We start from the raw sequence: 27696 nt of genomic DNA, 5'->3' as shown, positions 1-27696 counted from the left end.
AAGAGTAATATTTGTAGTCCTGGGACTTGAAAAACCATCACAGGGTGTCGGTTTTTCCGATATTTTTTAAAATCAAAATAATATGAAAAATACATGACAAAGATTTTTTTTTATATTTTTCTCATAACTGTCACGACTTGGTCTATCACCTGGTTTCGTTTTATCGTTGACTCCTGGGACACCCTGTATATATGCTCTTAGTATTTTAGTATGTAAACATTAAGGAGAACGAAAAAGGAAATAGAATAATTTCATATCGATATAATGAATATTTGTTTTATTTGCTTCCTTCCTTTGATCATAACTTATTTGTTCCAATAATGGTTGCCAACACCATGATTGTAATGATTTCTCTTGTATTAATTAGGGATATTGTTTACTTGTGAAACTCGCTATGGATTTTAGAAACTTGAATATTATTCCCAGTGGCAGTGGGTTCAATTCCTACTTGGGAAGTAATTTATATTTCATATTATTTTAATTTCTTCGGTCTGGTGGCACTGCAAAACGTTGAGTTCCGCTACTCAACACGGAATGTCTCGAAAATTGGATAAAAAGTGGGGAACGGAGTGTCTTAACGAAAGGTTCCCTGTGCCTACCCTACCTTTATTTTTTTAGCATGAAGCTGAAAAAATTTTCACAAAAAAAAAATCTAACTTTTTTTACTTTACAACTGCACCAAATAACATTACGGGAAGCAACAGCTCTCAAATTATAAGAAAAATAATTAGAATCAAAAAAAAATTGAAACAAAAAAAAATCAGTCGAATTGACAACGTCCTGTTACAGAAAACGCTTAAAAAGAAAGTAAATATAAAGTGTATATTAAAATATCAAATTGAGACATTAAAGTTCTAACGTAGTTAGCTAGCTAGTCTTAAACAGGTCTTTTAATTTTCTATTCATGATTTAATTCCTCAATTAAATTAAATTAAAATTAAATAATTTAATGATTTAATTTTAAATCATAATAGCGACCGGATGTGCCCCAATATCGGCGCTTTCAATAGAGATGCCACAGGATTGTAGTCAAACACCCGGATGTCGTATAAAGCTTTGCCGGCATTTCATATTATTAACGGTTGGACTATCGAACTGAATCGTACCGTTAAACGGATTATAAGAGGCTTTTGATGCATATCGATAGTTTGGAATTTAATTTTACGTAAAATAAATATGTATGTATAATTAAATTTGTATAACTGTTCTATTATACTATGTACGTTCTATTATACTTTTTATACTTGTATAATTTTAAAGATCTATAAAAAACTAGTAAAATTTTCCGTAGACCGTAGATTTAAATATTGTGTATTAATTTCAGATCGATACATCCACGATTGATAAATGCTTTTATCAGGCGGACAGACAGGCAAAAAAGGTAGTGTTCGTATAAGAGTTCCATTTTGTCCTTTTGAGATACGGAACCCTAAATAAATAATCAGAAAAAAACAGCTTCACGCTGTGCGCATACGCCCTTTGCCTCGACACCAGAGTGAAGAAATGGAAATATAAATTTAAATAAATATTTAATTTCCTCGAGTGGGAATCGAACCCACAACCATCGGTTTACAGTCACACTTTGCGGTGCGCCACGACTGTCCTCTAAATAAATAAATAATAATTTTATAAAAACTATGAATTCTTCTTTAAAAATAAGTACTTGAATTAGTCAATATTAGTTGACTAGACGCATTTATCTATATTCAAAATGCGTCTGGTAAGTTAACTACATTGGCATACTAAGCTTAATAGTTTAGAGCTATAGATTCATTTACATTCAAATGGAATATGAAATCACATAAAATTTCAAATGAAATAACATAAAATTTTACATTTCTTTTTGATATGTTCTCTATATTAGTAGAACAGTATCTGACTGTACATCGGCCTTCTTTGGAATCCTCCACCTTGAAAATTCATTCATTCATCATTTAAAATTCATTTCATTCTTCGGATTTTACAAATATTTAATTTTTCACCTAAAATAAGCTATATTATGTTAATTTCAACATTTCAGGAGGTTCCTTGAATTATAAATATTTCACCTTTCGATCTGAATTCGAATCCACAATTCCAACAATAGTCCAGAATAATAACCACAAAAAAATATTATTATTAACCAAAGACAGACCAAAACAAACAACGCTTATACCGCTCATATAAAACTAAGTATTATTAGAGAGAACGAGGGCCTTTCCTATAACGTTTCCTATTTATTTATAGAACTACTATATTTCGTTAGCAAGCGCTCTAACAGTCGTTGAGATAATAAAATAAGATAGACTGATGGGATCTGTGATCTACCGTTTTATATTCGTGATAGACGCCAGTCGGACTGGAATTATTGATGTGGAGACTCCTTAATGTGCTGAACCAAAAAGCTCTATAGATTCTGTTACATAAATTTGAGTAATATGAATATTGAGGCACAGTTGCTGCTTGTTAGTGTGTCGGTTGTGGCATTGGGTTTGGTTTTCGCTTGGGGTATTGAATTATTTTAATTTTCTCTCTCTGGTGAGGCAAAGCTCGACGTTGAGTTTCATCACTTCTCCGAATTCCAGAGGCCACAGAATTCGGTGGAAGAAATGGAGTGTGTACTATGTTCCATACTATGTTCCCAGGTTCCCTACCCTGCTGTGTGCAGGACACAATGTAAAAAATTGTAATTTCGCTTTATTATACAAATAAATTCCCAACATTTTTAGTTTATTAAGGAAATGTATCTTTGCCTTAGAAAATATTATGAAATCATTGATTTGGAGACATATCTGATGTTAGTTTAGGATAAACCAAGTGTATTGGAAAAATGTATTCTGAATTTCAGTTTATTTCAACTCTACATACAATATTCGAAATAAGAAAAAAAAAACAAATAAGATATTGTCGCTAATAAAATAAAATTTTCGCATAGTTTTAAGGCGTTTACTAAACCACGGCGCTGAGATCCGCATCTTGACTCGCCTCGAGCGACAGACAGCGAAGAAATAAAAATATATAATATAAATAAATATTTAATTTCCTCGGGGATCGAACCTAAAACCATTCGATTTACAGTCACACATTGCCCACTGGCCAACCTACCTACTACTTTAAATAATATTATATAGATACTTAAATATTTTTTTATTACCATGTATATAAACAAGGGATATAATGTTGTCAGTGCCTAAAGCAATAAATGTAAGTAAGTAAACAAAAGCTTTATGAGGGAGTTTATTGAATACTTCAACGGGTTTGGGAAATTCTAAGAGAAAAACTATTATTTGTTTTGAAATACAATTCTAATAGCACTGGAGGCAAACCACGTTGTGTTAAATAAAAAAAAATCATCTTCACGCTGTATCCCGCACACAGCAGGTTAGGCAGTAAACCTAGTGTTAAAAGACTCCGTTCTCCACTCTCTACCGAATTCTGGAGATATTGCATGTTAAGAGGCAGAACTCAACGCGCTTTACCTCGACACCAGAACGAAGAAATGGAACTATAAATTTAAATAAATATTTCGCTTCCTCGAGCGGGGGTTTGTGATTGTGGGGAACAAGGGGTTTTAATACTAGGTTCCCTCTGCCTAACGTTACTAAAAGTAACTGTAATACAATAATGAAGTGTAATAAAATAATAATAATAATAAATATTCGCGAAAACGCGTTCGCCAAAACAATACAACAAGAGTTGTTACCAACATATCGATATAATACGAGAAAAACTTTTTGACTGATCGTTCGTAGGAAACTGAAACAATGAAAAATTGTACACTCCCCGACGTCAAAACAAAAATGGATTGCTTTTGGAACAAATTCCAATTGGCTAAGCCAATTATTTCTATAAAATAATAACGAAAAAAGAGGCCAAAGTTTCTATACATTTATAAGCTTTTTAAGTTTTTTTTTATATAAATAAAGCAATTCAATTGAATTATATTGATTATTAGCAATAGAAGATATTCAAAAGAATATGTTAAATCAATTAATAGAATAGGAATATATTTTTTGTAGCTTCATCCCTTATAACAGGGTAAGCAGAGGGAGTCTAGTGTTAAGACTGAACTGAAGAAGAAACGAAAATAAAAATATTTCATTTCCTCGAGTAGAAATCGAACCCACGACCAGTCGTTTACAGTACACACCCTTGTGCCCCAGCACCACGACTGGCTTCATAAATAATTAAAATCTATAATATTCTATAGTAGTTCTTACCGCAAGTATAGACCACTTTCAGGTAAGTCCGGCTTCCCGCTCTGCAAGGTTTTCCAAACATTTTGCTGTCAGCTGACAGGACACAGCGTCTCTTCCCGTGACACTCCCTCATCGCTGTTTCTGTCGCATACGGCTCTAAACAAGCTGTCGTCAGGCATAAAAATATTTGTATTATTAAAAAAATACAATATTATACTTATTAATATTAAGATATAGTTCGATCTTAGATAATTTATTATTAATGGCGTGTATTTCTATTTAGAAGGTAAGAAAAAAGTGCCATGAAAAGAATACAATATAACAATAGATAAATAAATTGGAATGCTAAAAGCGGTTTACTTGAACAAACTAATTGACAAGATAATTTACTATTAATTAATAAATTATTAATGCAATATACTAACAAAGTACGAAAATTTCAAGCTATTATTATTTTTTACTATAATAAATAATTATTTAAGTTAAATACGTCTTCATAATATAAAACACAAAAGAAGCACAAGAAAAAATAATTGTATATAGAATTAATCAAGTATCAGTATAATATAAAGAAAAATATATATTTAGACAAATATAACTTCTATCAATTTCAAACTTAACGCTAAGAATCTAAGCATACCTCAACCTACCCTAAAAATAAAAATACCCTAAAAATCTAAGCATACCCTACCCTATGCTCTACAACGAATCCACAAGGAAAAAAATCACCAATATCGTACGCAATTCCATCAGATGCTTTCATAGAAAACGTAACAACTCCAGGGATACTCACTTTCCTCTTTCATCCCTCGCGGCTGAGGGCACTGTATTGAATCGTACTCCGTCCGTCCGTACTGCGCGGAATATATGGCCACCCTCGAGTGTGGGTTACAACTCAAATGAAGCACGTCGTTCTCACAGCCCACTTTACTTCGAAACTCGTCTGCCAAACCAAATGTTATCTTATATGTTTGTATCAAATTTCAAACTGAATTACTCTAGCTTTGTTATCTTTAACGCTTTTAGCAACTTAGTCTTTTCTATTCGTTTCGACGATGTTTTAAAGAATTAAAACTCAGCACCGGGATTACTTTGTGTGCTATAACGAGATACTATTTAAAATGCAAATGATATAAAGTTTTTAAATTACATATAAGTTTTTGTTTTATATTTATTTTTCTAGTTTTATTCTGAATCCCGCACATAACGGGATAGGCAGAGGGAACCTGGGAACTTAGTGTTAAAACAATCCATTCCATGCTTTCTGCCGAATTCTTGAAGCGTTACATGCGGAGCAAACTAATGAAAATATTTAAATTTTCATTCTCTCAAGTGGGAATTGAACCCACAACCGCCACGTGGCCTTATACTTAGTATTATTAGATTTTCCTCTTATAATCCATACCTATATTATAAATTCGAAAGTAACTCTGTCTGTCTGTCTGTCTGTCTGTCTGTCTTTTACGCAATCAGGCCCAAACCGCTAATTTAATTGTGATATAATACTCATATAGAGATACTTGAGGGTCCCGGGATGAACATATGATACTTTTTTTCTCATATTTGTAATATTTTCGATATATACCATTATATTAAAATAATTAATTTGACATGCTATTTATTCCGCCATGTTAATAACAACGTCGCTACGCGTTGCTAAGCAACGGCTTGGAATGTTTGTTGTTGTAAGAAAACGTCACCCAAAGTGAGTTTGCTTAATCCATACATGGCGCGCGCCGATATAGGTTTATTTATTAACAATAATTAGATGATTTCTATAATTTGATATTCATCCTTATGAAAATAAATATAATAGTCACTTTTAGCATTTCATCTAGATGGAAATTATAGTTTACTGTATAACATACTAATAATTAAGATGTCACTGATTCCAAATGACCTAGCCTACGAGTGGTATAGTATGACCGACGCGAACGGGCAGATGACTTTGATGATTTTGTAAATTTTTATATATTTTCGAATTACTATTATATTTTATGTAATTATTTGCTGCTTATAATTAATTTATCTCAGTTCGGTTATCTATACCGATGTTATACACTTAAAATATCGTAATTTTAATCATTTGGGATTTTATTTAATATTATTCGCAAAAATTAATAATTATTTAATATAGAAAAATGTTTAGTACGCGCGCACGGCAAAGTTTAGGTACTTTTTCTAATATTAAGAATTTCCTTTAGTTACTTTTACTTCCTTTGTTTGTTCATTTCGGTTACTCAGATATTTTTTCTAATAATAAATCTCCACTTATTATTATTTTTTAACTTATTCAAATTATTTAGGCTTATATTTTCGCGGGCGTAGCCGCGTCCGGGCCCACTAGTATAATAATATATCTACATACACGTACATTTATATCGAGAAAAATACAATAAACTTTCATCCAATTCTATATTCAAATATTATAGCAGAATTCAATTCAGTTTTAAGCGATTTCCATTAAACATTACAACTGAAAGTATAAAATCACAGCTTTGTATTATCGGTCCAGCAGCTCGGCTCTTTTAGAGTTGCATAGAATTTTATCTGCAATTCCCAAAAGTGGTTCAGGCTTGAGGCACGAATTCCATCACGGAACAGCAGATTCAAAATTGTGGATGTACTACATCCAGAGGTTAAATATTCAAGAGACTTTCAACCGAATGGTGGTTTTTTAGAATTTTTAAATTGTACATTTTTTTTTACAGAACAACTACCCTCACATGTTTTTAAACAAAAAGCTAACTGTCGAAAATAGCGGTGCCAAAGAATCTGACCTGCTCGGAGCTTTGCCAATCCCGTTCAAAGCTTGCAGGCAAAAATCTTGTCGGTTTTTAGCTATCTTAACATATCTACTCATTATTATAGATTTTCAATTAGTTTTGCACGTAAAAATTAGTTTTACGGTATACTTTGTAAGTAATATAATTGAAATGGTAATATTCTCAGTCTACAAACTCAAATCGTAATTACTATCTTCTATTTGAGGCCATCGTGACATAAGAAACGCGACTGACTGACTATATTTCCTCGCTCTGGTAATAAGACAACATGTAATGCCTCAATAATTCAGTATAAAGAGGGGAACAGAATGTCTTAATGCTAGGTTCCCTCTGCTTTCCTATCCTGGCGTTTGCGGGATACAACGTGAAGTAAAAAAAGATTAACTTACATGGGCGGCACTTGTAGGCTACTTCCACGAATCTCCTAGATCCTGGACATGGATCCACGCCAAAAGCCTTCGGGCTCGTGTGGAATTTACACTGACGTTTCTTCTGGCAAGCCTCTACCACAGTCTGCAACAGGGAATACTAAAACACATTAGTTAGTATGCCGATTCTACTTTTGCGTAATTTAATATAATAGAAGAGGCTAGTAGTGGCGCAGGGGCACAAGTTTTTGCTCTGGTGTCGAGCCAAAGCGCGGCGTTGAGTTACGTCACTTTACACGCAATGCCTCCAGAATTCGGCGGAAAATAGGGAAAAGAGTGCTTAAATAGGTTCCCTCTGCCAACTCTGTTGTGTGCGGGATACAGCGTGAAGCTAATTATTTTTTTTAATTTAATGAAGTGGGTAGGTATAGGATAGCAAATATTTTAAAGTAAATTTAATAATGCAAATGTAAACGCGACGATTGTGGTTTATAATTCCATTTGGGGAAATTAAATGTTTGTTGTTTTCATTTCTTCGCTCTGGTAACGAGGCAAGAATAGGAATCCGGTAGAAAGTAGAGAACAGAAATGTCTTAATGGTAACGGAGTGTCTTAAAACTAGGTTCCCAGGTTCCCAGGTTCCGCCTGCCCCACTATGAGCAGGATAGAGCGTGGAGCTAAAAACCATTTCAAAGTTTTTTTTCTTAATACAGTTGGTCCTCGAAATGAATATCGAAACCAAAATCATCGCAATAATAGTCAAACGACCACTGCGCCACTACGTTATATACTCATATAATATTACACTTTCAGTATAAAGTAAATATTTTCATGTTTGATTAAATATTTTAGACGAAAACCAATTTAACCTTTCATCGAATAAGTCGATAGTTATATCCGCTTCATATTGGAATAATGGATAAGGGAAAGTTAGTTACTGTTCAAATGAACGTAAATCTCCTTATGAGAATAGCCCAGTTCATAAAATCTTTTTTCTTTCAGGTACTATCCGTCCGAAGAGCTGAGGATCGAGTGTGGTGGCGAGAATTGGGAAAGGCCTATGTCCAACAGTGGACAAAAGATGGCTGTTGATGATGATGATGATGATGATGATAGTACTATACAACTTTTTTGTATACTATGATGATGTTCTATGGTGACTTAAAAAATTAAATATCCAGCTTTTACACCTGAATATGCAGATATGCTTGCGGAATCCAGGTGTAATAGCAATTTATGAGGTGGAGGTCGTCGTGTCGTGCGATTTAATTGGAAAAGTAGGAAAGTGAGTATCTCAACACTTTTGTTCTGGCGCTATATAAAACGTGAATATAGAATTTTTTAAATAACAGTTAGTTACTTATATTTTAAAGATATTTGGCTTTAATTTAATTGATGGTTCAAATATATTATATTGCAGAATTCTTTATAACTAGGTTTCTTTTCCAATATAATAATAATAATGTATTATTTTTATATGGAGTACTATTTCAGAACTAAAATAGCTAAAAAACCAACTATCCATACCTATATTATAAATTCAAAAGTAACTCTGTCTGTCTGTCTTTTACGCAATCAGGGCCAAACCGCTAATTTAATTGTGATAAAATACTCATATAGAGATACTTGAGGGTATCGGAATGAACATAGGATACGTTTTTTTTCTCATATTTGTAATATTTTCGATATATACCAATATATTAAAATACTTATTAACTTGACATGCAATTTATACCGCCATGTTAATAACAACTGTCGCTATACGACCGTTGCTAAGCAACGATTTGCCAATTTTTATTGTTAGAAAACGTCACCCAAAATGAGCTTGCTTAACGCATCTCTTTATTGAAAACTGAAAATAACTTCATAAATATATTTAATAAATATTCGTATAGTTCAAGCGGGCGTAGCCGCGTTCGGGTCTACTAGTTACCTAATAAATATATAAGTGTATATAGCATACTATTACCATTATATCATCCGCGTAAATCTTATTAAGGTAACCAACTTGGCGCAGCTACCATTTACGCCGGTAGACTACAAGAAGCTTCTTCGCTTATTAAATCCTCAGTCTTTGCTGCTAATGAGCGTAAATATATTATAACGAAAAACGACTAAATTTTCTTTGGATATTTAGTTTCATTGCTTAATGAGGATATAGTTATAAGATATTTAAAAATTAAATAAATCAGCTTCACGCTGTCTGAGGCTGAGAAAAGTGTTAAGACACTCCCTTCCCTATTTTCCACCGAATTCTGGAGCCATTATGTGTTGAGTGGGGGAACTCAACACCGCGCTTTGCCTCAACACCAGAGCGAAAAAATTAAAATATATATTTAAATAAACATTTCAGTTCCTCGAAAGAGGATCGAACCCACAACCAGTTGCGATTACAGTTACATACTTGAGCACCAGCGCTACGAATGGCCTAGATATTTATTAAGATCTAAATTTAAGCACGATAGGATAATCCCCTATAAAAATATTTTCAATAGAGTCATTAGACAAAGTTCTTTAGACAATTAATTCTCTACTTAACCAATACTTAAACCAAGGATCTCTTTTTGTTTTTATTGTAATATAATGAAAAATAAAATATATAAAATACTTAAGTACATCATTTCCCAATTTCATATACATTTTCAATAGCAGAACTTTTATATTAAAAAAAAAAGTTTCCGAATTGCTTCTCTGTAACGTTTACAAAATGTCAAACTCATTCGTGCTCCGATTACGACAATTTGAACTTAATGGATATTTCCCATTGTCTTAAAAGTCATAAACCCAAAAGTTAAATTCTTTTCTATTGTTAAAAAGTAGGCTTGATCCATTTTATATGGGAAATTTTAAAACGAGTAATTACTAATATTAAAAATGTGAATGTAAGTTTGTCTGTAACGCCTTCACGCCGAAACTACTCAACCGATTATCATGAAACTTTGTACTCATATTCTCAGAGTTATTAGAAATGACATAGAATACTTTATAAAAAATATCTATATTATCCTTTAGTTATAGTATAAAATAAGCTGACGCGAACGAAGTCTCGTTTGAGTCTCTAGTGTAGATTGAAACTTTATTAAATATGCCATCTGAAATGAATGTAACAAGAAACAAGGCAGTCTTGAGTTCTGATACTCAACACATAATATCTCAAAAAGTGGGGAAAGAAGTTTCCCTAAAACTAGGTTCTTTCTGCTCATATGTGGGATACGACGTTAATTATTTTTTTATTTTCTATCAAGAAAAACTATTGAATAACTTTACCTAACTTCTTTTTGATTTTAAATAACAACTATTTATTTGTATCTACCCTCGTATTAGTATTATCACAATCTACTTACGTAAATACAAAACCACCTCATTCGTTGAACGTATACCTTTGTATGGGTAATGTGTCGCCAATAGATTAATGGGGGCGTAAATCTTTTCTTGAAATCTAATTTTATCAGCAATTCTTAAGTGTAAATTCTTCTGAAATATCGTAGGTTCTTATTAAATGTTTTGAGGTAGGTATATATAAAATATGATATAGTTTATTTTTGAAGAATTTGATGTCCGAAAAGGGATTGTCTTTAGAAGATTGAGCACTTAACAAGTTAAAGCTCGATATTTCCTTTGAGTGGTCTTTAAGACGGAGAGTTTTGTTTCTCTTGTGCTCGTAGAGATTTTGACAATTCTTCACTTTTCAAAGATGGTTTTTTTTTTAATTTACGCGGTACCCCGCATATAGCATAGGAAGGTAGGAAGATGGAACCTGAGAATCTAGTATTAAGTCACTCTGTTCCCATTAACATACTTCCATTTCCCACTCTCTGCCGAGTTCTGGAGGCACTGTAAGTTGAATAGCGTAACATCTAGTTGCCAACTTGGCTACAAAGAACCTTTGATAAACCTGTCTGTTACTGTCAGTAAAATACTGCGATTACTATAATTATGTTTACATATTTGTATAAATTATTGAAATTTACGTAAATCATTCACCAAAATCCATTTAACTATTGAATAAGTGAAATATATTCATGAATAATAATGTTCTCCATATTATATTCAATAATATTATAATGATTTATATATTGGGGCCAGTCATGGCGCAGTGGCACAAGCACCTGCCTGGAAACGCGACTGGTTGTCAGTTCGATACCTAGTCGAGGAAATAAAATATTTATTTAAATTTATATTTTCATTTCTTCGATCTGGTAACTTGTGGTAAGTACATACATACATGGATGTATGTATCTAAAGAAAATATTAATAAAAAAAATCCATGAATGGAAAAGTGAGCGGTAAGAGCGGTAAGAGAGGTAGGGGAGACCTCGGTTGACCTTCAAAAACACAGTATCAAAGATACTGAAGGAAGGTCACGTACAAAGCATGAGGGCACCCCGAAGGGCATGTAGGAAGAGATTGATGACAGTGGACGAGGCGAAAGAGGTATGTAGAGACCGTAGCGTTCGGCTCTCCGTTCTCCATGTAGCTATTCTGGTAATTAAAAGTTAAAAATAAAATCACATTCTCAGTTATAAAAATGCTGACTCATTTTATTTGGCAAACCTTACCGTAAACGAACGTCATAAACGGATCTAAAAAGGAAAAGACATGCCAGCGACCGTTCAATCTACGTTAAAAAATGTCGTGAAAGACCTATTCTGTGACTTGCTGACTGGCCACCCGAAAATTACTTGCGGTTTCTTTGTTACTATGAATACTGCCAACGAAGTCGAGATTAGGGCACATTTTAAGGGTGCATATTGTTTTACGTTATTATTTTATATAATAGTAAATTTTTAAGGAATATTTTAATTAATTTTATTTTTTTATTAATTGATCTATTTAAACAACATTTACTATGTTGTATGAAAAATTTTAAAATAATATTTTTTGCTCATACAGATTAATGATATGTAGAAACAGCTATTAAATATTTAACATATCTCTTTAATTTTATATATTTAAATAGAAATCAAAAGTAGTACGAAGTTATACTAATTATTACATACAAAAAAAAGAAAGCAGTCGTAGCGTCGGCAGTAAACGAGGCAGGTAGTAAGTTCGATTCCCACTCGACGAAATGAATATTTTTGTTGAATTCCGCCACTTAACTCCTAATGGCACCTGAATTTGACGTATAACCTATATATATAGTATAATCTCTGCTTACTCTGCATAGTGGTGTCTAAAAAAAAAGATTTTAAATTGAATTGATTCTAAACAATAAGTCTAATTTAGTACATCTCATATTAATTAAACTTTAATATTTCATATAACAAAAGGTTCAAATTCAACAACAAGTATATTTATGAATATAAAACCACATTAATCCGCTATCATTAAATCAGATCTAGCTTTATGAAAATCAAAGAGATTAAAACGATTAAATACTGTATGTATAAATGTTTGTTTTTGTGAAATAACTAATGAAATATTTAATACATATTTAATTATTATATCAACTTATATAAATACGACTAGCTTACATAGTTTTTCTAAAATCTTTTAAGTGTTATTCATTTTAGAAAGCGCGTAAAAAATTGTCCGATTCGGTAATTTATTATTTCATATGAAATCTATTAAAATATTCGGATACACTAGTTTCCCAAGTTTTTTCAACCTACCCTTCTATGTACGAGATATAGAGGGAAGCTAAAAAAAACTAATATATGTGTCGCACAATTTTCTACATTTTCAAGGATTAAAATTCTGCTTTATGGTATTCAAGTAATAAAATATTTTATAAAAAAAAAATCTTTTCAAAACCAACATAAAGGCAGTCAAAACTAGAATAAGCCGAGTAAAAGGGTCGTTGTGAATGCAAAAATTTCTATATAGTACGCTCCGAGAAAACTATTAACAGTTATGAGCGAACTCCCCTCTTTAAGCAAACATAGAAGCTGCTACATATTAGCTTTTCGATATTTTCCGTATGTGGCATGGTAGAAAGAGGAAATCCAATGTTAAAACACTTCGTTCCTCATTCTCCCTCTAATTTGCGAGATATTACTTTATCGAATGGCGGAACTCAACCCCAAGCAGTCCACAATAGATTTAAATATAGTCAAACTTCGTCTAACTGCCTCAAGAAATAAATTTTATCTTAATTTTTTTTAGCTTCACATTGTATTCCGCAAAGCAGGATAGGCAGAGGAAACCTAGGATTACCACACCGTTCCCCACTTTCCACCGAATTCTGGAGGTATTGCGTGTTGAGTGGCAGAACTCAACGCCGCGCTTTGCCCCGACACCAGAATGAAGAAATGTAAAATATAATTTTAAATAAATATTTTATATTCTCCAAAGAGGATCGCACCTACAACCAGTGACATTCAGTGCCTCTGCGCGACAACTGGTCTCTTTGTCTTGTCTTCTTGTCTCTGTCTTTATTAATAACGTAAACTAGCTGAACATGACTCTAGACTATGTAAACGATATTAGCATAGTGTAAACACTATAATACCGTAATATATATATATATATTATGTTAAATGTGCATGAACTAATTAATTTAACATCATTATAATTATTATCGAAACAATATAATGATAGGGGCCGTCATGGAGCTGTGGCTAAGGCATATGACTAAACGTAAAGGCAGGTAGGTGGGTTCGATTATTTATTACCCAAGAGAATGGATTATTTATTTTTTAATTTCCTTCATATGGTAGTAATGCCTAAAGGTTTGGGGGAGAGTGTCTACAGTCTGTTTTCTCTGCCTACCCTGTTATATAGCGTGAGGCTGATAAAAAACAAAACAAAATATATTAGTACATATCGAAATACACTAAATGTATATTTCAACCATGAACGTTTCAAATAGACTTCGAGACGTCCCTTGTAATTTTTGCAAATATTTGAGTAATTCAGAGAACGCTTTTATTAAATAACAATAAATAAATTTAATAAATTAATCACGAAGAGTACCAACCTCTACTATATTAGCTGAAATTAGAGAAAGAGTAAAATGGTAATAAAAACGAACCTGCAATGCACTAGGCCAAGTGCAAGAAGTATCACCAACAACTTCCACAGCAACAGGCTGGTACTCTGTCAGCTCTGAAGAACAGGAGGTTTGAGATGCTGAAGCTCCATATTGTGCCACTTGTATACTAATAGTTGTTCCTCTTGGACATATAAGTGTTACCATTTCTTCGTCACAGGCGGCTTTTTGGTGCGTTCTTAGTGTGCCGAGAAGTAATTCTGTGGATAAAATAAAGTAAAATTAAAAATAGATAATATAGAAAATATCGTACAATAAAATTACAATATTAGCTTTTTTTAGCTTCACATTATATCCCACATGCATCAGGTAGGCTGAGGGAGTTTAGTGTTAAAACACTACACTCTCCACTTTTCGCTGAATTCTAGAGATATTGCGGAACCCAACGCCGCGCTTTGCATCGACACTTCTACCACGACTGGCCTCAAGTAATAATAGCAACAATAATTACAAGCTTAATTGCTATTAATATTTGCAATTTACTTCAAACATAGAGTAAACTTCAACAAGCATGAAAATTTGAATACTAGTACTATAAATTAATTCAATCCAACAGAATCCGCAATATATGACAGACTATAATCAATATTGGATCTAAACGTTATCAGCTCAGAACGCACTACTGTCTATGGGCTCGTAATGTCTCATTACAACGTCCGACCGTAGCTGTTAGGCAAATATGCCCATTGCCCATTGCCCACCTGTGAGACAGGATTGCGGAAACCCAATATAAATTATGCAAATAAACCCAAGTCTGGGGTAATCACATCTGCATGAAACAGATCTCTGAAATTATCATTTATATTTATGATTTATATGTATTTTAGTATTTTACAGATTTACAGTATGTTGAAAATATTTGGAAAGAAAGCAAGTTAGATAGAAGTTTCGAGTCGCGTAACTCAACGCTTTGCCTCATTACTAGAGGGCAGAAATGAAAATAATAAATATTTACATTGTCCTTGGGAATTGAACCCACAACCATTGCGCTTACAGCCGTTTGATAAGTAAATAGTAGTTTTATATAATAGGTCATAGGTCATTCTGCTTCTATAATACTAGATGCTACTATATGTGCTTGCGTACTAGGTCATACTTGATTCGTTAGATATATATATTTTTAACCCCCAGATGAAAACAGAGGGTGCAAAAGCGTGTAACTGTAAATGGCACAGGATGTAGGTTCGATTTTCGCTCGAGGCAATGAAATATTTAATATTTTCATTTCCTCGCTCTAGTAACGAGGCAAAGCGTGGCCTTCAAGAATTCAGCGGTAAATGGGAACGAAGTGTCTTAACACTAGGTCCACAAATTCCCTCTGCTTACGTCCTTATTGCGACAAATGAGCGACAATGGTGTTTATAGGTTCTTATTTTAATCAGTAAACACTAAACTAACAGTTCGCATCGCCATTTTCATTCTTTTATAAAATACGAACGATCCATTACCTATTCATAAATAAGAGAATTAAGGAAAGGAAAAAAACAACAAAACACCAGACTTTTAGCGCTTGCTAATACAATATTACCAGATATTTTTCATAAAAAGTAGTACAAAGTGAAGTTTGTCGAAAAAGATAGCCATTTTTTACTCTTCCTATGATTCATGAGCCCTATGAGAGTGGAGACCAAACGATTGATCATTTTAAATTTACGATCGACGATTCTCTGCCGGCATGATTACTTGGTAATATGAACTCGGGGAATAAAATATGTTTGAAATTCAAAATTACTGTGTTGCCAAAGCAATATTTTACACTGGGTTAAGTGGTAAAGTTGGTAGAAAACAAAAACAGTAAGCTATAGGTTGTTAACTTGAACCTTTTAAGTATAATATGGTGAACAATGATGTAAAGCTTAGCGTCATTTTTAGAAGTTTTTGCAATATTGTAGTTTAAAATAGAATTTTCTGAAAAAATGTTAATGTCAATTATTAAAAAAAAAACCTAAAATTAAAAGATACGTTAAAAAAATATATTTTTAAAAAAATAATGCAGAAATAAAAATGTAACTCTTCCTATTTAAATTTCTATCACTTTTCAATATCCTTCCTTTTCAAATATTTTAAGCATACAGCTATAACAGTAACTTCTTAACGAGAACCGAAAAAAAAACAAAGACAATTCAACTAAAAACAAATAAATCATTTCACTAACATCAAAAGTCTCATACGTCTCGAGTATCATATCCACGAACACATATGCGGGCTATAATAAAATATTAGACTAAAAATATTTATCAGGAATCGTAGCACAGGGGCTCAAAGTGACTGTAAACACGACTGGTTGTGGATTCGATCTCCACTCGAGAAAATGAAATATTTATAAAAAAATATATTTCCATTTCTTTGCTCTGGTGTCGATTCAAAGCGCGGTGTTGAGTTCCGCCACTCAACACGCAATGGTTTCACAATTCGGCGGAGGAACGGAGTGTCTTTACTAGGTTCCCTCAGCCTGCAGGCATCTGATTTATTTTAAAATATTTATAAGAAGCAACTGTTACCCTCTCGCTAAGTCATTTAGACAACGGGTCATTAAGGGGTGTCATCTATTTATAGCTTACTCGTATTTCATACTCGACGAGAGGCGTAATAGGCCGCACGTGGCGAATGATCGACATTGCTTTTGGTGTTGAGTCCAATTTAAAAGATTAAACTTTTATTTTTTTTTTTAATTTTGTGACTGTCGTAGCGCAGCTATAAGCGGCTGACTTTAAACATGATGTTCCAATCCCATTGAGGGGAATTAAATATTTTCATTTTCTCGTCCCAACAATACAAAGGCGCAGCAGAATTACGCCACTCAACGCTCAAATGACCCACGAAACCCGTATGGGCGGAAAGTGGATAACGGAAGGACTTCATGCTACATCCCGCAAATATCCAGGCAGAGGGAAACTGTGTACTTAGTGTTAAAACACTTCTATTTCCCTCTTTACGCCGAATTCTAGAAACTTTTAGAAGTTTTAGTGGAGGTACTCAACACCGCATTTTACCTTGTAGCCAGAATGAGGAAATAAAAACATTAATTATTTTATTTCTTCGAGTGGGAATCGAACTCACAATAAATTTAATTATAAATTATAAAACAATTTTATAATGTTAAATATTTACAACTGAACTAAGTACTTAATGCAATTGGTAGGTGACTGACTGATCGATTCCAATCCTAGTATAACGTTATAAAGGACATAAAGATTTAACTCACCACGTAATATCTATATCAGACTAAAAAATATTTGTATTCAAAATTACATTTAAAAGCAATCTTAATTAATAGAAAGACATTTAAATCTGGCATATGAACTATAAACTAACACAATCATCCATTATCTCCTTTAACATTTTTATTTGAAGTATGTACTCGTACTCTCAACAAAAATAACCATCCAAATTTGGAAACACTTGTACCAAACAAAAAGCATCTGTTCTTGCGGTTAACATGCATCTACTTAAGGGGGAGTGTTCCTCGAATAATTAAAATATAATGGAATTGTATTTTTTTAGCTTTGCGCTGTACATAGCAGAGTAGGCAGGCAGAGGGAGACTAGTGTTAAGACACTCCACTCTCTACTTTCCGCTGATTTTTGGAGGTTTCTGATTGCGTGGTAAGGGAAATGGGAGCCAAGTTCAATATTGAACCATTCATCGTTCTTGATTTCACCGACAAAACAATCGTAGATCTATATAGTTGCCAAGTTTTGTGTTCACTCTTGAATTATAGCTCAAGTTTCGACTCATATTTTATGTATAAATGTTCTGTATTTATTATATTTTTAAGTTAGTGTAGCATATAATATACTCATAAATATTTACTAGTATATGTAGTAAGAATAGTTTTGATAAAAGATAAAATAATTTCGTACACAATTGCCTATATATTTATTAATTTGATTAAAAACATCAATAGTAAACGAATAAAAATATGGTAAACGACAAGAGGAACTTTTTTTTGTAATTTAAATAGACATTTTATAAAACGTTGACAGTATAGTCATTCCAACTCGATGCGGTAATTTACGTGGCTAATGTAACTTCTTTAGCTTCACACTGTATCCCCTAATAAGGTACGCAGAGGGTACTTTGGTGTTAAGACCTTCCTTATCCACGTTAAGCGGCGGAGCTGAACGCCGCATAAAGCACTCCTTACTAGAGCGAGGAAAAAAAAATATTAAATACTAGCGGCCCGCTCGCGGTTACACCCGCGTGAACTATGTTATTATTAATTTCTGTCTCCATGACCACGTCCTAGTGACGTCTATGCAAAATTTGAGACTCCTAGCATTTGTAGTAACGAAGTTTCATACAAATTTTCGACCCCAAAAACAACCCCTTAGAAGTCGAATATTGCAAATTCCCGTCTTAGCGAGCACCTACGTCCTATAAGTAACTCCTATGCAAAATTTGAGTTTCCTAGCACTTGTAGTTTCTGAGATTTCGTGATGAGTGAGTGACCTTTCGATTTTATATATATAGATTTAATTTCCTCAAGTGGGAATCGAATCCACAACCGTCGCATGTGTAGTCTGGAGGTCATAAAATAAAAGTAAACTTAGAAAACAAAGGATCACACAAAATATACAGAACCTACAACTTGCGTAATACAAACAAATCATTACCACTCATACATATGTCCACAGCCGGCTTTATATTTCGGCGAAGCGACATAAATCACTCAATGTAGGCCGTTTCCACTATGGACTGGCTCGTAAAAACTTTGATAGCATGACTCTTGCATTCCTCGAGCCTGGAACATTAATGTCACATCCTAGCGTTGTCAATTTTTTTTTATTTCTTTTATCAGCTTCACGTTCGCATACAGCAGGGTAGGCAGAGGGAACCTCGTGTTAAGACACTCCGTTCTTCACTCCACCGACCGCGTCTTAAAACACTAGAGCGAAGGAATTTCCTTTCCTCGAGTTCGAGGGGATCGAACCCAAAACTAGTCGATTTAGCAGCACACTTTGTGCCCCTGCGCCATCACTGGCCTCTTTTTTTTTATTTTTGTGAACATAAATTTGGTTCACCATGTTCCAGTCGAACTTCAAAGATGTATTGTTCGTTTAGAAAACACGCTTCGAGCCCCAGCCTAATAACTGCCGCTTTGATCTTGAGAGTGTTTTCAGGAATACAATTTAATAAATGTTACTCTTTGTATTATGTAAATTCTGTTGTCTAGTAAATGAGTGAGTAATGAATGTTGTGTGGTGTTTTGGTAACTTTATTTGGGTTGTAAGTTTTTTCTTGAATCTGTTACAAGTTTTTTTTATAAGCGCGTGTCTGTCTGTAAATGCGATGTTTGTGGCTTCGATTCTTTAATATTTTTATTTCCTTGGTCTGGTAGGTAACGAAGGAAAGTACGGCGTTGAGTTGCGCCACTCAACACACAGAAAGTGGGGAACGAAGTGTTTTAACACTAGATTCACAAGTTATCTCTGCCTACCCTTTGATAGCGTGAAACTAAAAAACAATTATCTAATTTTTCAACGACGTCAAGCTCTATCTTAGTGGAGTGCGGAAATAAAATTAATCTTTCTTCGAACTGAAATCGAATCCACAACTTTCGTGCTTACGTCGTCCCACTGTGCCTAAATGGCCTATGTAGAATCTAAATATAGCATAAACCCATTTCAACGTACAGTATAAACAAGGCATGCATCACATCGATTGCTCTTTTATGTCGATATCAATACTCTTTGGGTGGGCAGCTTAACGCCACTTTATATAAACTAACATATGAATTTTATGTATTTATTGATATTTCAAAACAATTTTCATGGTTTTAAAATTGATTTGATACTATAGAATATTTTGCTCGCAGTTTTATATTACATATTATTCATCTTTCTATATATATAAAATTGAAAGGTCACTCACCCATCACGAAATCTCAGAAACTACATGTGCTAGGAATCTCAAATTTTGCATGTACGTCACTTATAGGACGTAGGTACTCATGGAGACAGAAATTAATAATAACGTAGTTCACGCAGGCGAAGCCGCGGCCGGGCCGCTAGTATTCCATATTTAACAGTATATTCAGCAGAATTGACGCTATAGTTTACCAGATATTTCCCGTTATGAACAGAAATTGCACAAAAATATATTTTTTCATTACAAATATTTGTTATTATATGTCTCACACCAATACAATATACATAAAAATATTTCTCTCGTATCACTTTCTCTATTAGTGAAAACCACATCAAAATCTACAATTTTGATTAATACTAAGCATATTTAAAATAAAACTTGTTTGGCGTGAATATTTACCTTAATCTAGGTGTTTCTAGCCATTTTGCAGTTATACAAGTATGCAATTATCAATCCACTTCCAGAGAGCTAAATGTAGATGTGAAATTACTAGACGTATAAGATTTAACAGCTCTAGATGGGAGCGCAAAGTGGCAATCTATAGACATTATAATGTCTGGGTGTTTATCGATCTATTTCACTTAATATAAATTGTAGAACTTGACAGTCGATAGTTTAGTTTTTATATAGATATAGAGATTCTATGGTCTTTTTTTTCTCGCACGTGGGAATCGGACTGACAACTAGTCGCGGTTACAGTCACATTTTGTGCATCGGCGCGGCGTTTAATTCTGCCACTCAACACGCAAAATGGAGAACGGAGTGACTTATCACTAGGTTCCCTCTGTCTTCCCTTTTGTATGCGGGGTTCAGCGTGGAACTGATTAAGGACTATAAGGACTTGTTGCTGCACTACGAGAGGGTTTATCGAAATTCATTAGATTTTTTTTATTTTAATCATTCCAAACAAAGACACGGGCTACAATTTGTTAAAATATATAAACATAATTGATTACTGTTACTTTATAGACAAAAATTATATAACTGGATAGAAATTTCTATTAGAATGAGAAATGAATAAAAAATTGTAAAGGAAAAATAAAGTAAAATATTTTTTATAACTATTGTAGCCACTTTAAAGCAGCTTGAAAAATTCTATTAAAAACTATATTTCATAGTGGCACTCAATCTTTTTAATTTCTGTACGTACATTTTATTAAAATATTATATTTTTCCTTACAAATTAATTTTTGCTTCCATAGCATGAGCCCTTCCTATAACCGTACGGAAAAGTAAATAAATAGGTAAACTTGATGATATGCTATCCAATTTTTTATCTGGATCTGCCTGGCATTAGTCCCCAGCCTTTGTTACCAGGGTCTGTCTTCCAAATCGTTCTATTCTACTTAGCACGATCTTGAGTACTTGCAATGATTAGTCTCATCTTCCAAGCGTCTGAAGGGTCTAATTCCAGGGTCAGAAATGATTTTTTTCTTCCGACAGTTCCTAGATCAGAGCGAAGCGGACCTTATCATCTCAGGCAACCTCTTAGACCTTATCCACTACGCCACCGAACCTAAGACTTCGAACGAACGTTTTACGTTGGCGGTCAGACAGACATCTTCATGTCCTCGAATATACGAGTAAAGCTGAGTGCGTTTAGATAGTGCTAGCCATTTCATTCAAAATTTACTGTGTTATCGACTATATTATTATTGGCAGTTGACCTAATTTTGTACAAATATATAAATATTTTTTTCAATACTAATATAGCTTAATGAAGTTTCTGATTAAAAATGCAAAGGAAATAATTTCAATTTTATTTGTATACTGGTTTATTTGATGATACCTATAATGTGCTTCATCTATTCTATCTTTAAGAGCTCAGCATTAAGCATATGCTCTAAATGCATATATAAAGATATGCATTTAGGGGCATAGTACTATACACCAACGGCCCTAAAGTTAAAGTATCATTACTCCACCCACTCCACGAGTGGTTAGTGGAGAGCAAGTTTGAAAGAAAAGGCCTACTTTGCTACAATAAAAGCATGGTACAATTTCGTATTGTATAAAAATAGCTGTAAATCTACCTTTTTCTTTTAATTCTGCAGCTCTATTATAAAAAGACGACCTTAAAAGACAATAGCGTTTGATTTCTTTGGATTGTGAATGATCAAGAGATATAATGGATTTACTTTAAAGCAAAATATAATAATAAGTTATAGTTTATATTATAATTATAGTATTAGTTAACAATATAATTATAATAGTATAAATAAATAATAATAAAATTAAATAATGTAAACAAATCTTGAAAAATAAGAAAGCCTTGTGGTAGAACAATAAATTTCTTAGAAACAATTAGCCTTCGATGATATGTTTTGTCTATTACTTGACACTAGAATTGAAGGGGAGGCTGAATTACAGTAAATATTTCTGTCTATAGTAAACATCCATTTAACTATTATATATGAATACGAAGTTGTTACAAGCTTTTATTTAAGGTGCCTTGTTGGTTAGTTTTTTAGTATCCGATTAGGCTGAAATGGAACTTGCGTCCTGATGATCGTCCTCGAGTTCTGATACCCTGAGATCCGGCCGTTGAATCCTGCATAAACGAGTTTTCTTAATTAAACCTATATTAATGAATAATACATGATTAGTAGAACAGATTACACCTGGGTTGCCTGGAAGAATCCTGCCGCAATCACCTTTAATTACATTTTTTCGTAACTCGTTTTTGGAGAAAATTGCACCCATACGTTTTTTATATGAATCGCACATCATTTGAAAGATAATCGCATAAGGAATTGGAAAATTAAGGGTTGCCAGCTCTCAGTCTGCCGCAAGTCTAGGGTTGCCTGGTTTAAAGATGTCACTAAATGTTAATAATTTGCACTCATATGTTTTTTTAATGAATTATATATCAAATTAAAGCTTATTTTTTTCTGAACACTATAAAACAGGGTTGCCTGGAAAGTTCCTGCCGCAAACAGGGGTTGCCAGCGTTTGAAATATTTTATTCCGGTTCCGTTTGACTATGAGAATAGACGATGAAATGCGCGGTCTGCCTTATGTTTTAAAGTAAAATATTATATAATAGAAGGTCAATCTTAAAATCAATGTTTATTCTAATTGTTCACCTGTTAAATGATGATTTTAATCATATTAAGTACACGCAGAAAACTATTTAAAGATCATAGGGCAGGAGTAATCATCCTTATTTTTCAAGTAAAATAATGAATCTATAATATTGAGTCTTTGCAAAATCTATTTTCTAAATACTAATATTTATTTATTAATTTAAATAACCCTTTTAAAACAACTAAATTATCTAATTAAGTAAATGTTTACAAATATCGATGTACTGTAAGGTATTAATTACAACATGTTTCCTTTATATAATGAGAGGTGACAATTATTGCAGATATTTTTTTATTAATTAAGAAAATATGGAAAATTACATTTCAATAAACAATCTCTCTCTCTCTTCGCCCTCTGCTTGTTTGATTTGACAACGCCGTCCGTATCTGTAGAAAGAACTATGGCGCCCATCTTTTTGGTACGAATATTTACGTTTTTGCAAAGTAAATGAAAACTATTCAACTAATGAAAACTATTAAAAAATATAGAAAAAAAAAATGTCGCTAGCAAGAACTTGTCCATCTATGCTGATAGTTTTTAAGGCATTTAGGTCTGAAAGAATTGTTCTTATAATTATAATAAAGCGTAATCACTCACTCACGTCCCTAACTTAGTGTAATCAAAACTGAGGCAACTCCCACGGCCACAATTGTCTACATTTTATTAAACTATATAATATTAAACATTAAAGTATACTTACGTTTTGCATTAGAAAATAATTAAAAAATACTTCTTTATATTTTTATAGTAAATGATAACCGTGCATTGTGTCACTATTTAAAAAAATGTCACTGTATTTAAAATTCATTTTTTGGCGAAACAATAAGATAATTTTACACTTTTGGAAAGATTCCTTGTTAAATTCTATCACATTTTCACATCTTCATTTTTGTCAAGTAAAAACGTCTTTACTCCAAAACGAAAGGTAAGTAACTAAGTAATATGCTCAAAAACAACTCATTTGGCCATCTGTACTTTTATTGCATTTGGAAACAATACATCTTCGAAAATAATTTTATTGCATTTGGTTTGCTTTGTATGGCGCCGCAAAATGTTTATCTATAGTAAAAAATAACCAACTAATTGATATTTGCCGACTCTTGGTCATAAACCGTAAATAGCGTTTATTAGTCGGCATTACTGTCGGATTTTCTTCGAATTTATTTTGCTAACTTAGTTTTGTTTATTATAATTCTATTATATATATTTCTTTCCTATGCAAATTATTAAAAATTGCGTGAGAAAAAAAAATTGCGGCAAGCGTTGTCAAATCAAACAAGTAGAGGACGAAGAGAGAGAGAGAGAGAGAGAGAGAGTTCATTGAAATGTATTTTTCAATATAATTAATAAAAAAAATATCAGCAATAATGGTCACCCTTCATTATATTAAGGGAACATGATGTATATGTATGTATATTAATACCTTATAGTAGATCGACATTTGTAAACATTTATTTAATTAGATAATTTAATTGTTTCAAAATGGTAATTTAAATTAATAAATAAATATTAGTATTTAGAAAATAGATTTTGCAAAGACTCAATATTATAGATTCATTATTCTACATGAAAAATAAGGATGATTTCTTCTGCCCTATGATCTTTAATTTTCTGCGTGTACTTAATATGATTAAAATCATCATTTAACAGCTGAACAATTAGAATAAACATTGATTTTAAGATTGATCTTCTATTATATAATATTTTACTTTAAAACATAAGGCAGACCGCGCATTTCATCGTCTATTCTCATAGTCAAACGGAACCGGAATAAAATATTTCAAACGCTGGCAACCCCTGTTTGCGGCAGGAATTTTCCAGGCAACCCTGTTTTATAGTGTTCAGAAAAAAATAAGCTTTAATTTGATATATAATTCATTAAAAAAACACATGAGTGCAAATTATTAACATTTAGTGACAACTTTAAACCAGGCAACCCTAGACTTGCGGCAGACTGAGAGCTGGCAACCCTTAATTTTCCAATTCCTTATGCGATTATCTTTCAAATGATGTGCGATTCATATAAAAAACGTATGGGTGCAATTTTCTCCAAAAACGAGTTACGAAAAAATGTAATTAAAGGTGATTGCGGCAGGATTCTTCCAGGTAACCCAGGTGTAATCTGTTCTACTAATCATGTATTATTCATTAATATAGGTTAATTTAGGAAAACTCGTTTATGCAGGATTCAACGGTCGGATCCCAGTCTATGATGACCATGAAAGAATATGACCATATGATTAATATTGTTGTTAATGATCATTTTTTGGTCAACTTACCAGAAGCCTAAGCCAGAAGGTTTAAAGGATTTTATCCTCGTGATTTTATAAGCGAAGAAGTTAACATTAAAACTAAAATTAACGTATCAACTCAAATCTTATAATATAAATTCGATGTTAGAACAATGTATGCTGTCGAAGCCAACTAGCTGCACTCAATTAATTTCTGAGTAGAAACTGTATGATTAAATTTGGATAGTCCTGAGGGCTTCTTTGTTCCTCCCGAACAAAAGCTAATCTATCTATGTAATAAAGGTACTATTATTTACTTTACAACAAAAGGTTTTATAAGTTTGCTTCCCAAATCAATCAAATTAGCTAACCCAAGTAATTGTAAATAAATAGTTTATACCATTGTGGGTTGAGTGGCGTAACTCAATGCTGGGCTTTGTCTTGTTACCAGAGTCAAGAAAATTAAAATATTTTATTGATCCTAGTGGTATCGAACCCACACTCGTAGCGTTTCTAACGCACTTGCAAGATAATCACACATTTATGCAGCTGGACCAAAACGGCCTCTTGAAATTCCTGCATAGGTGATAGATTTAAATATTTTTTTGTATTTAGTTAATTTTGTATAATTATTACTGACTAATATAAATCAAAAATTTATTTATGTTTTTTACATTGCTATCTCAGAAAATTCGACAACCTAAAAATATTATTACTATTATTATATTTTTCTTTAATAATTCTGAGGATAGAAGGAACTTTTAAAAGTCTTGCCTGGTTTGACACAGGTCTAACCCTTGGAGGATATAAAAATGTTTTTCTGTGACGTATCAACCAGTGAATTCAATAAAACAGATGAATTGCCAAGAAATAGTCACTGAAAATGCGTGGAAAGTATATGGGAAACTAAGCTGGGACTAAAAAATGGGGTTTGTATAGACTGTCTACTAGGCCATTGAATGAGAACTAACGAACCTCTCCCATTTCAACAATCTCAAATTGCAAGGTTGGCGAACAGCGACTCACTTCCCTCTAGACAACCCATACAAAACGGCTTAATGCCTCGGGCGCAAAACCAGTGTGGTCGACTAGCACCAGGCTCTCCGATTCCATCATCACAAAGAACTCGTAAGCAGGTTTCCCCATATATAATAATTAATTTAATAACATTTTAATGATAAGCAAAAAATGTGATATTACACTCCACTACAAGAAACGAAAAGAAAAACGCATGAGACAATGATTTGTCTGTAGCTAGTGTCTATCTATCTTCCAAGACAGTAGTGGACTGTGATGAAAAATAGTAGAAAAAAAAAGAAATAATATAGTAAGCTCATATTTTAAGGACAGTCCTGGTTGTGGGTGGTTGACTGGTTGTGGGTTTGATCCCCACTCGAGAAATGAAATATATCAATTTTTATTTTCGTATATTCGCCCTAGCGTCGAGGCTCGGCTTTGAGTTCCGCCACTCAACACGCAATGACTCCAGAATTAGACAAAAAATAGGGAACGGAGTGTCTTAACACTATTTTCACTCTGCCTACCCTGCTTTATGCGGGATTCAGCGTGAAGCTGATTTAATTTTTAATTTTAATTTACAAAATAAAATAAAATATAGTTAGATCATATGTAAATACGAAGTCTTCATAAAACATTGTATATTTTAAGATTGCCGTAGGGCATTCATTCCGGACGTTGCAGCGCTCTACAATTTTTAGACAGTGTAAAATATTTCTATATTTTTAATTTTATACTATATTTCAAAGTAAAATAACACCTACGAAGGTATATTATATAAATAACTGGTGTTATGGAAAAGAAATATGCTACTATATTATGCTAAATGTATTGAAAATATAGATATTCATTTATTCATTTTTTTTCTACAAATTTAAAGTATTATCCTCTTATTAGATATTAAATGTACCACGTTATAGAAATATATTTCTTCCATGTCGATAAAACAATCGAGATTATAAATGAAAAAATACAGGGCCACCTAAGTAGTTAAATAAAGTAATTTAATAACATTTTTATTCTATTTTTATCGAACATTATTAAATATAATAATGAAATCTAGACAAAATATTATTAAAATTGTATCTAAATTATTTATTATACCACGAAAAATACTAAAATAGCCAGATAATCGAGGTGGTCTACGAGTATTTTGGCGTAGGC

General features: G+C 32.8%; 1 protein-coding gene across 1 annotated transcript in view; it reads right to left on the bottom strand.

The window, feature by feature from the left end:
* LOC146526448 (uncharacterized) overlaps positions 1–27696 on the bottom strand; it is a 63043-nt gene that overhangs the window by 13115 nt on the left and 22232 nt on the right. Inside the window, exons 3-6 of the mRNA XM_085207120.1 lie at positions 14309–14526; positions 7354–7492; positions 4972–5121; positions 4200–4343 (exon numbers count right to left, since the gene is read on the bottom strand). Coding sequence (XP_085063246.1) covers positions 4200–4343; positions 4972–5121; positions 7354–7492; positions 14309–14526 — 651 coding nt within the window. The remainder of the gene's footprint in view (positions 1–4199; positions 4344–4971; positions 5122–7353; positions 7493–14308; positions 14527–27696) is intronic.

The sequence above is a fragment of the Heliconius melpomene genome, unplaced genomic scaffold, assembly GCF_056956725.1.
Source record: "Heliconius melpomene rosina isolate 202511_hmr_F unplaced genomic scaffold, ASM5695672v1 ptg000034l, whole genome shotgun sequence".
Classification (NCBI taxonomy): domain Eukaryota; kingdom Metazoa; phylum Arthropoda; class Insecta; order Lepidoptera; family Nymphalidae; genus Heliconius; species Heliconius melpomene.
This window is presented reverse-complemented; position numbering and strand designations above follow the sequence as displayed.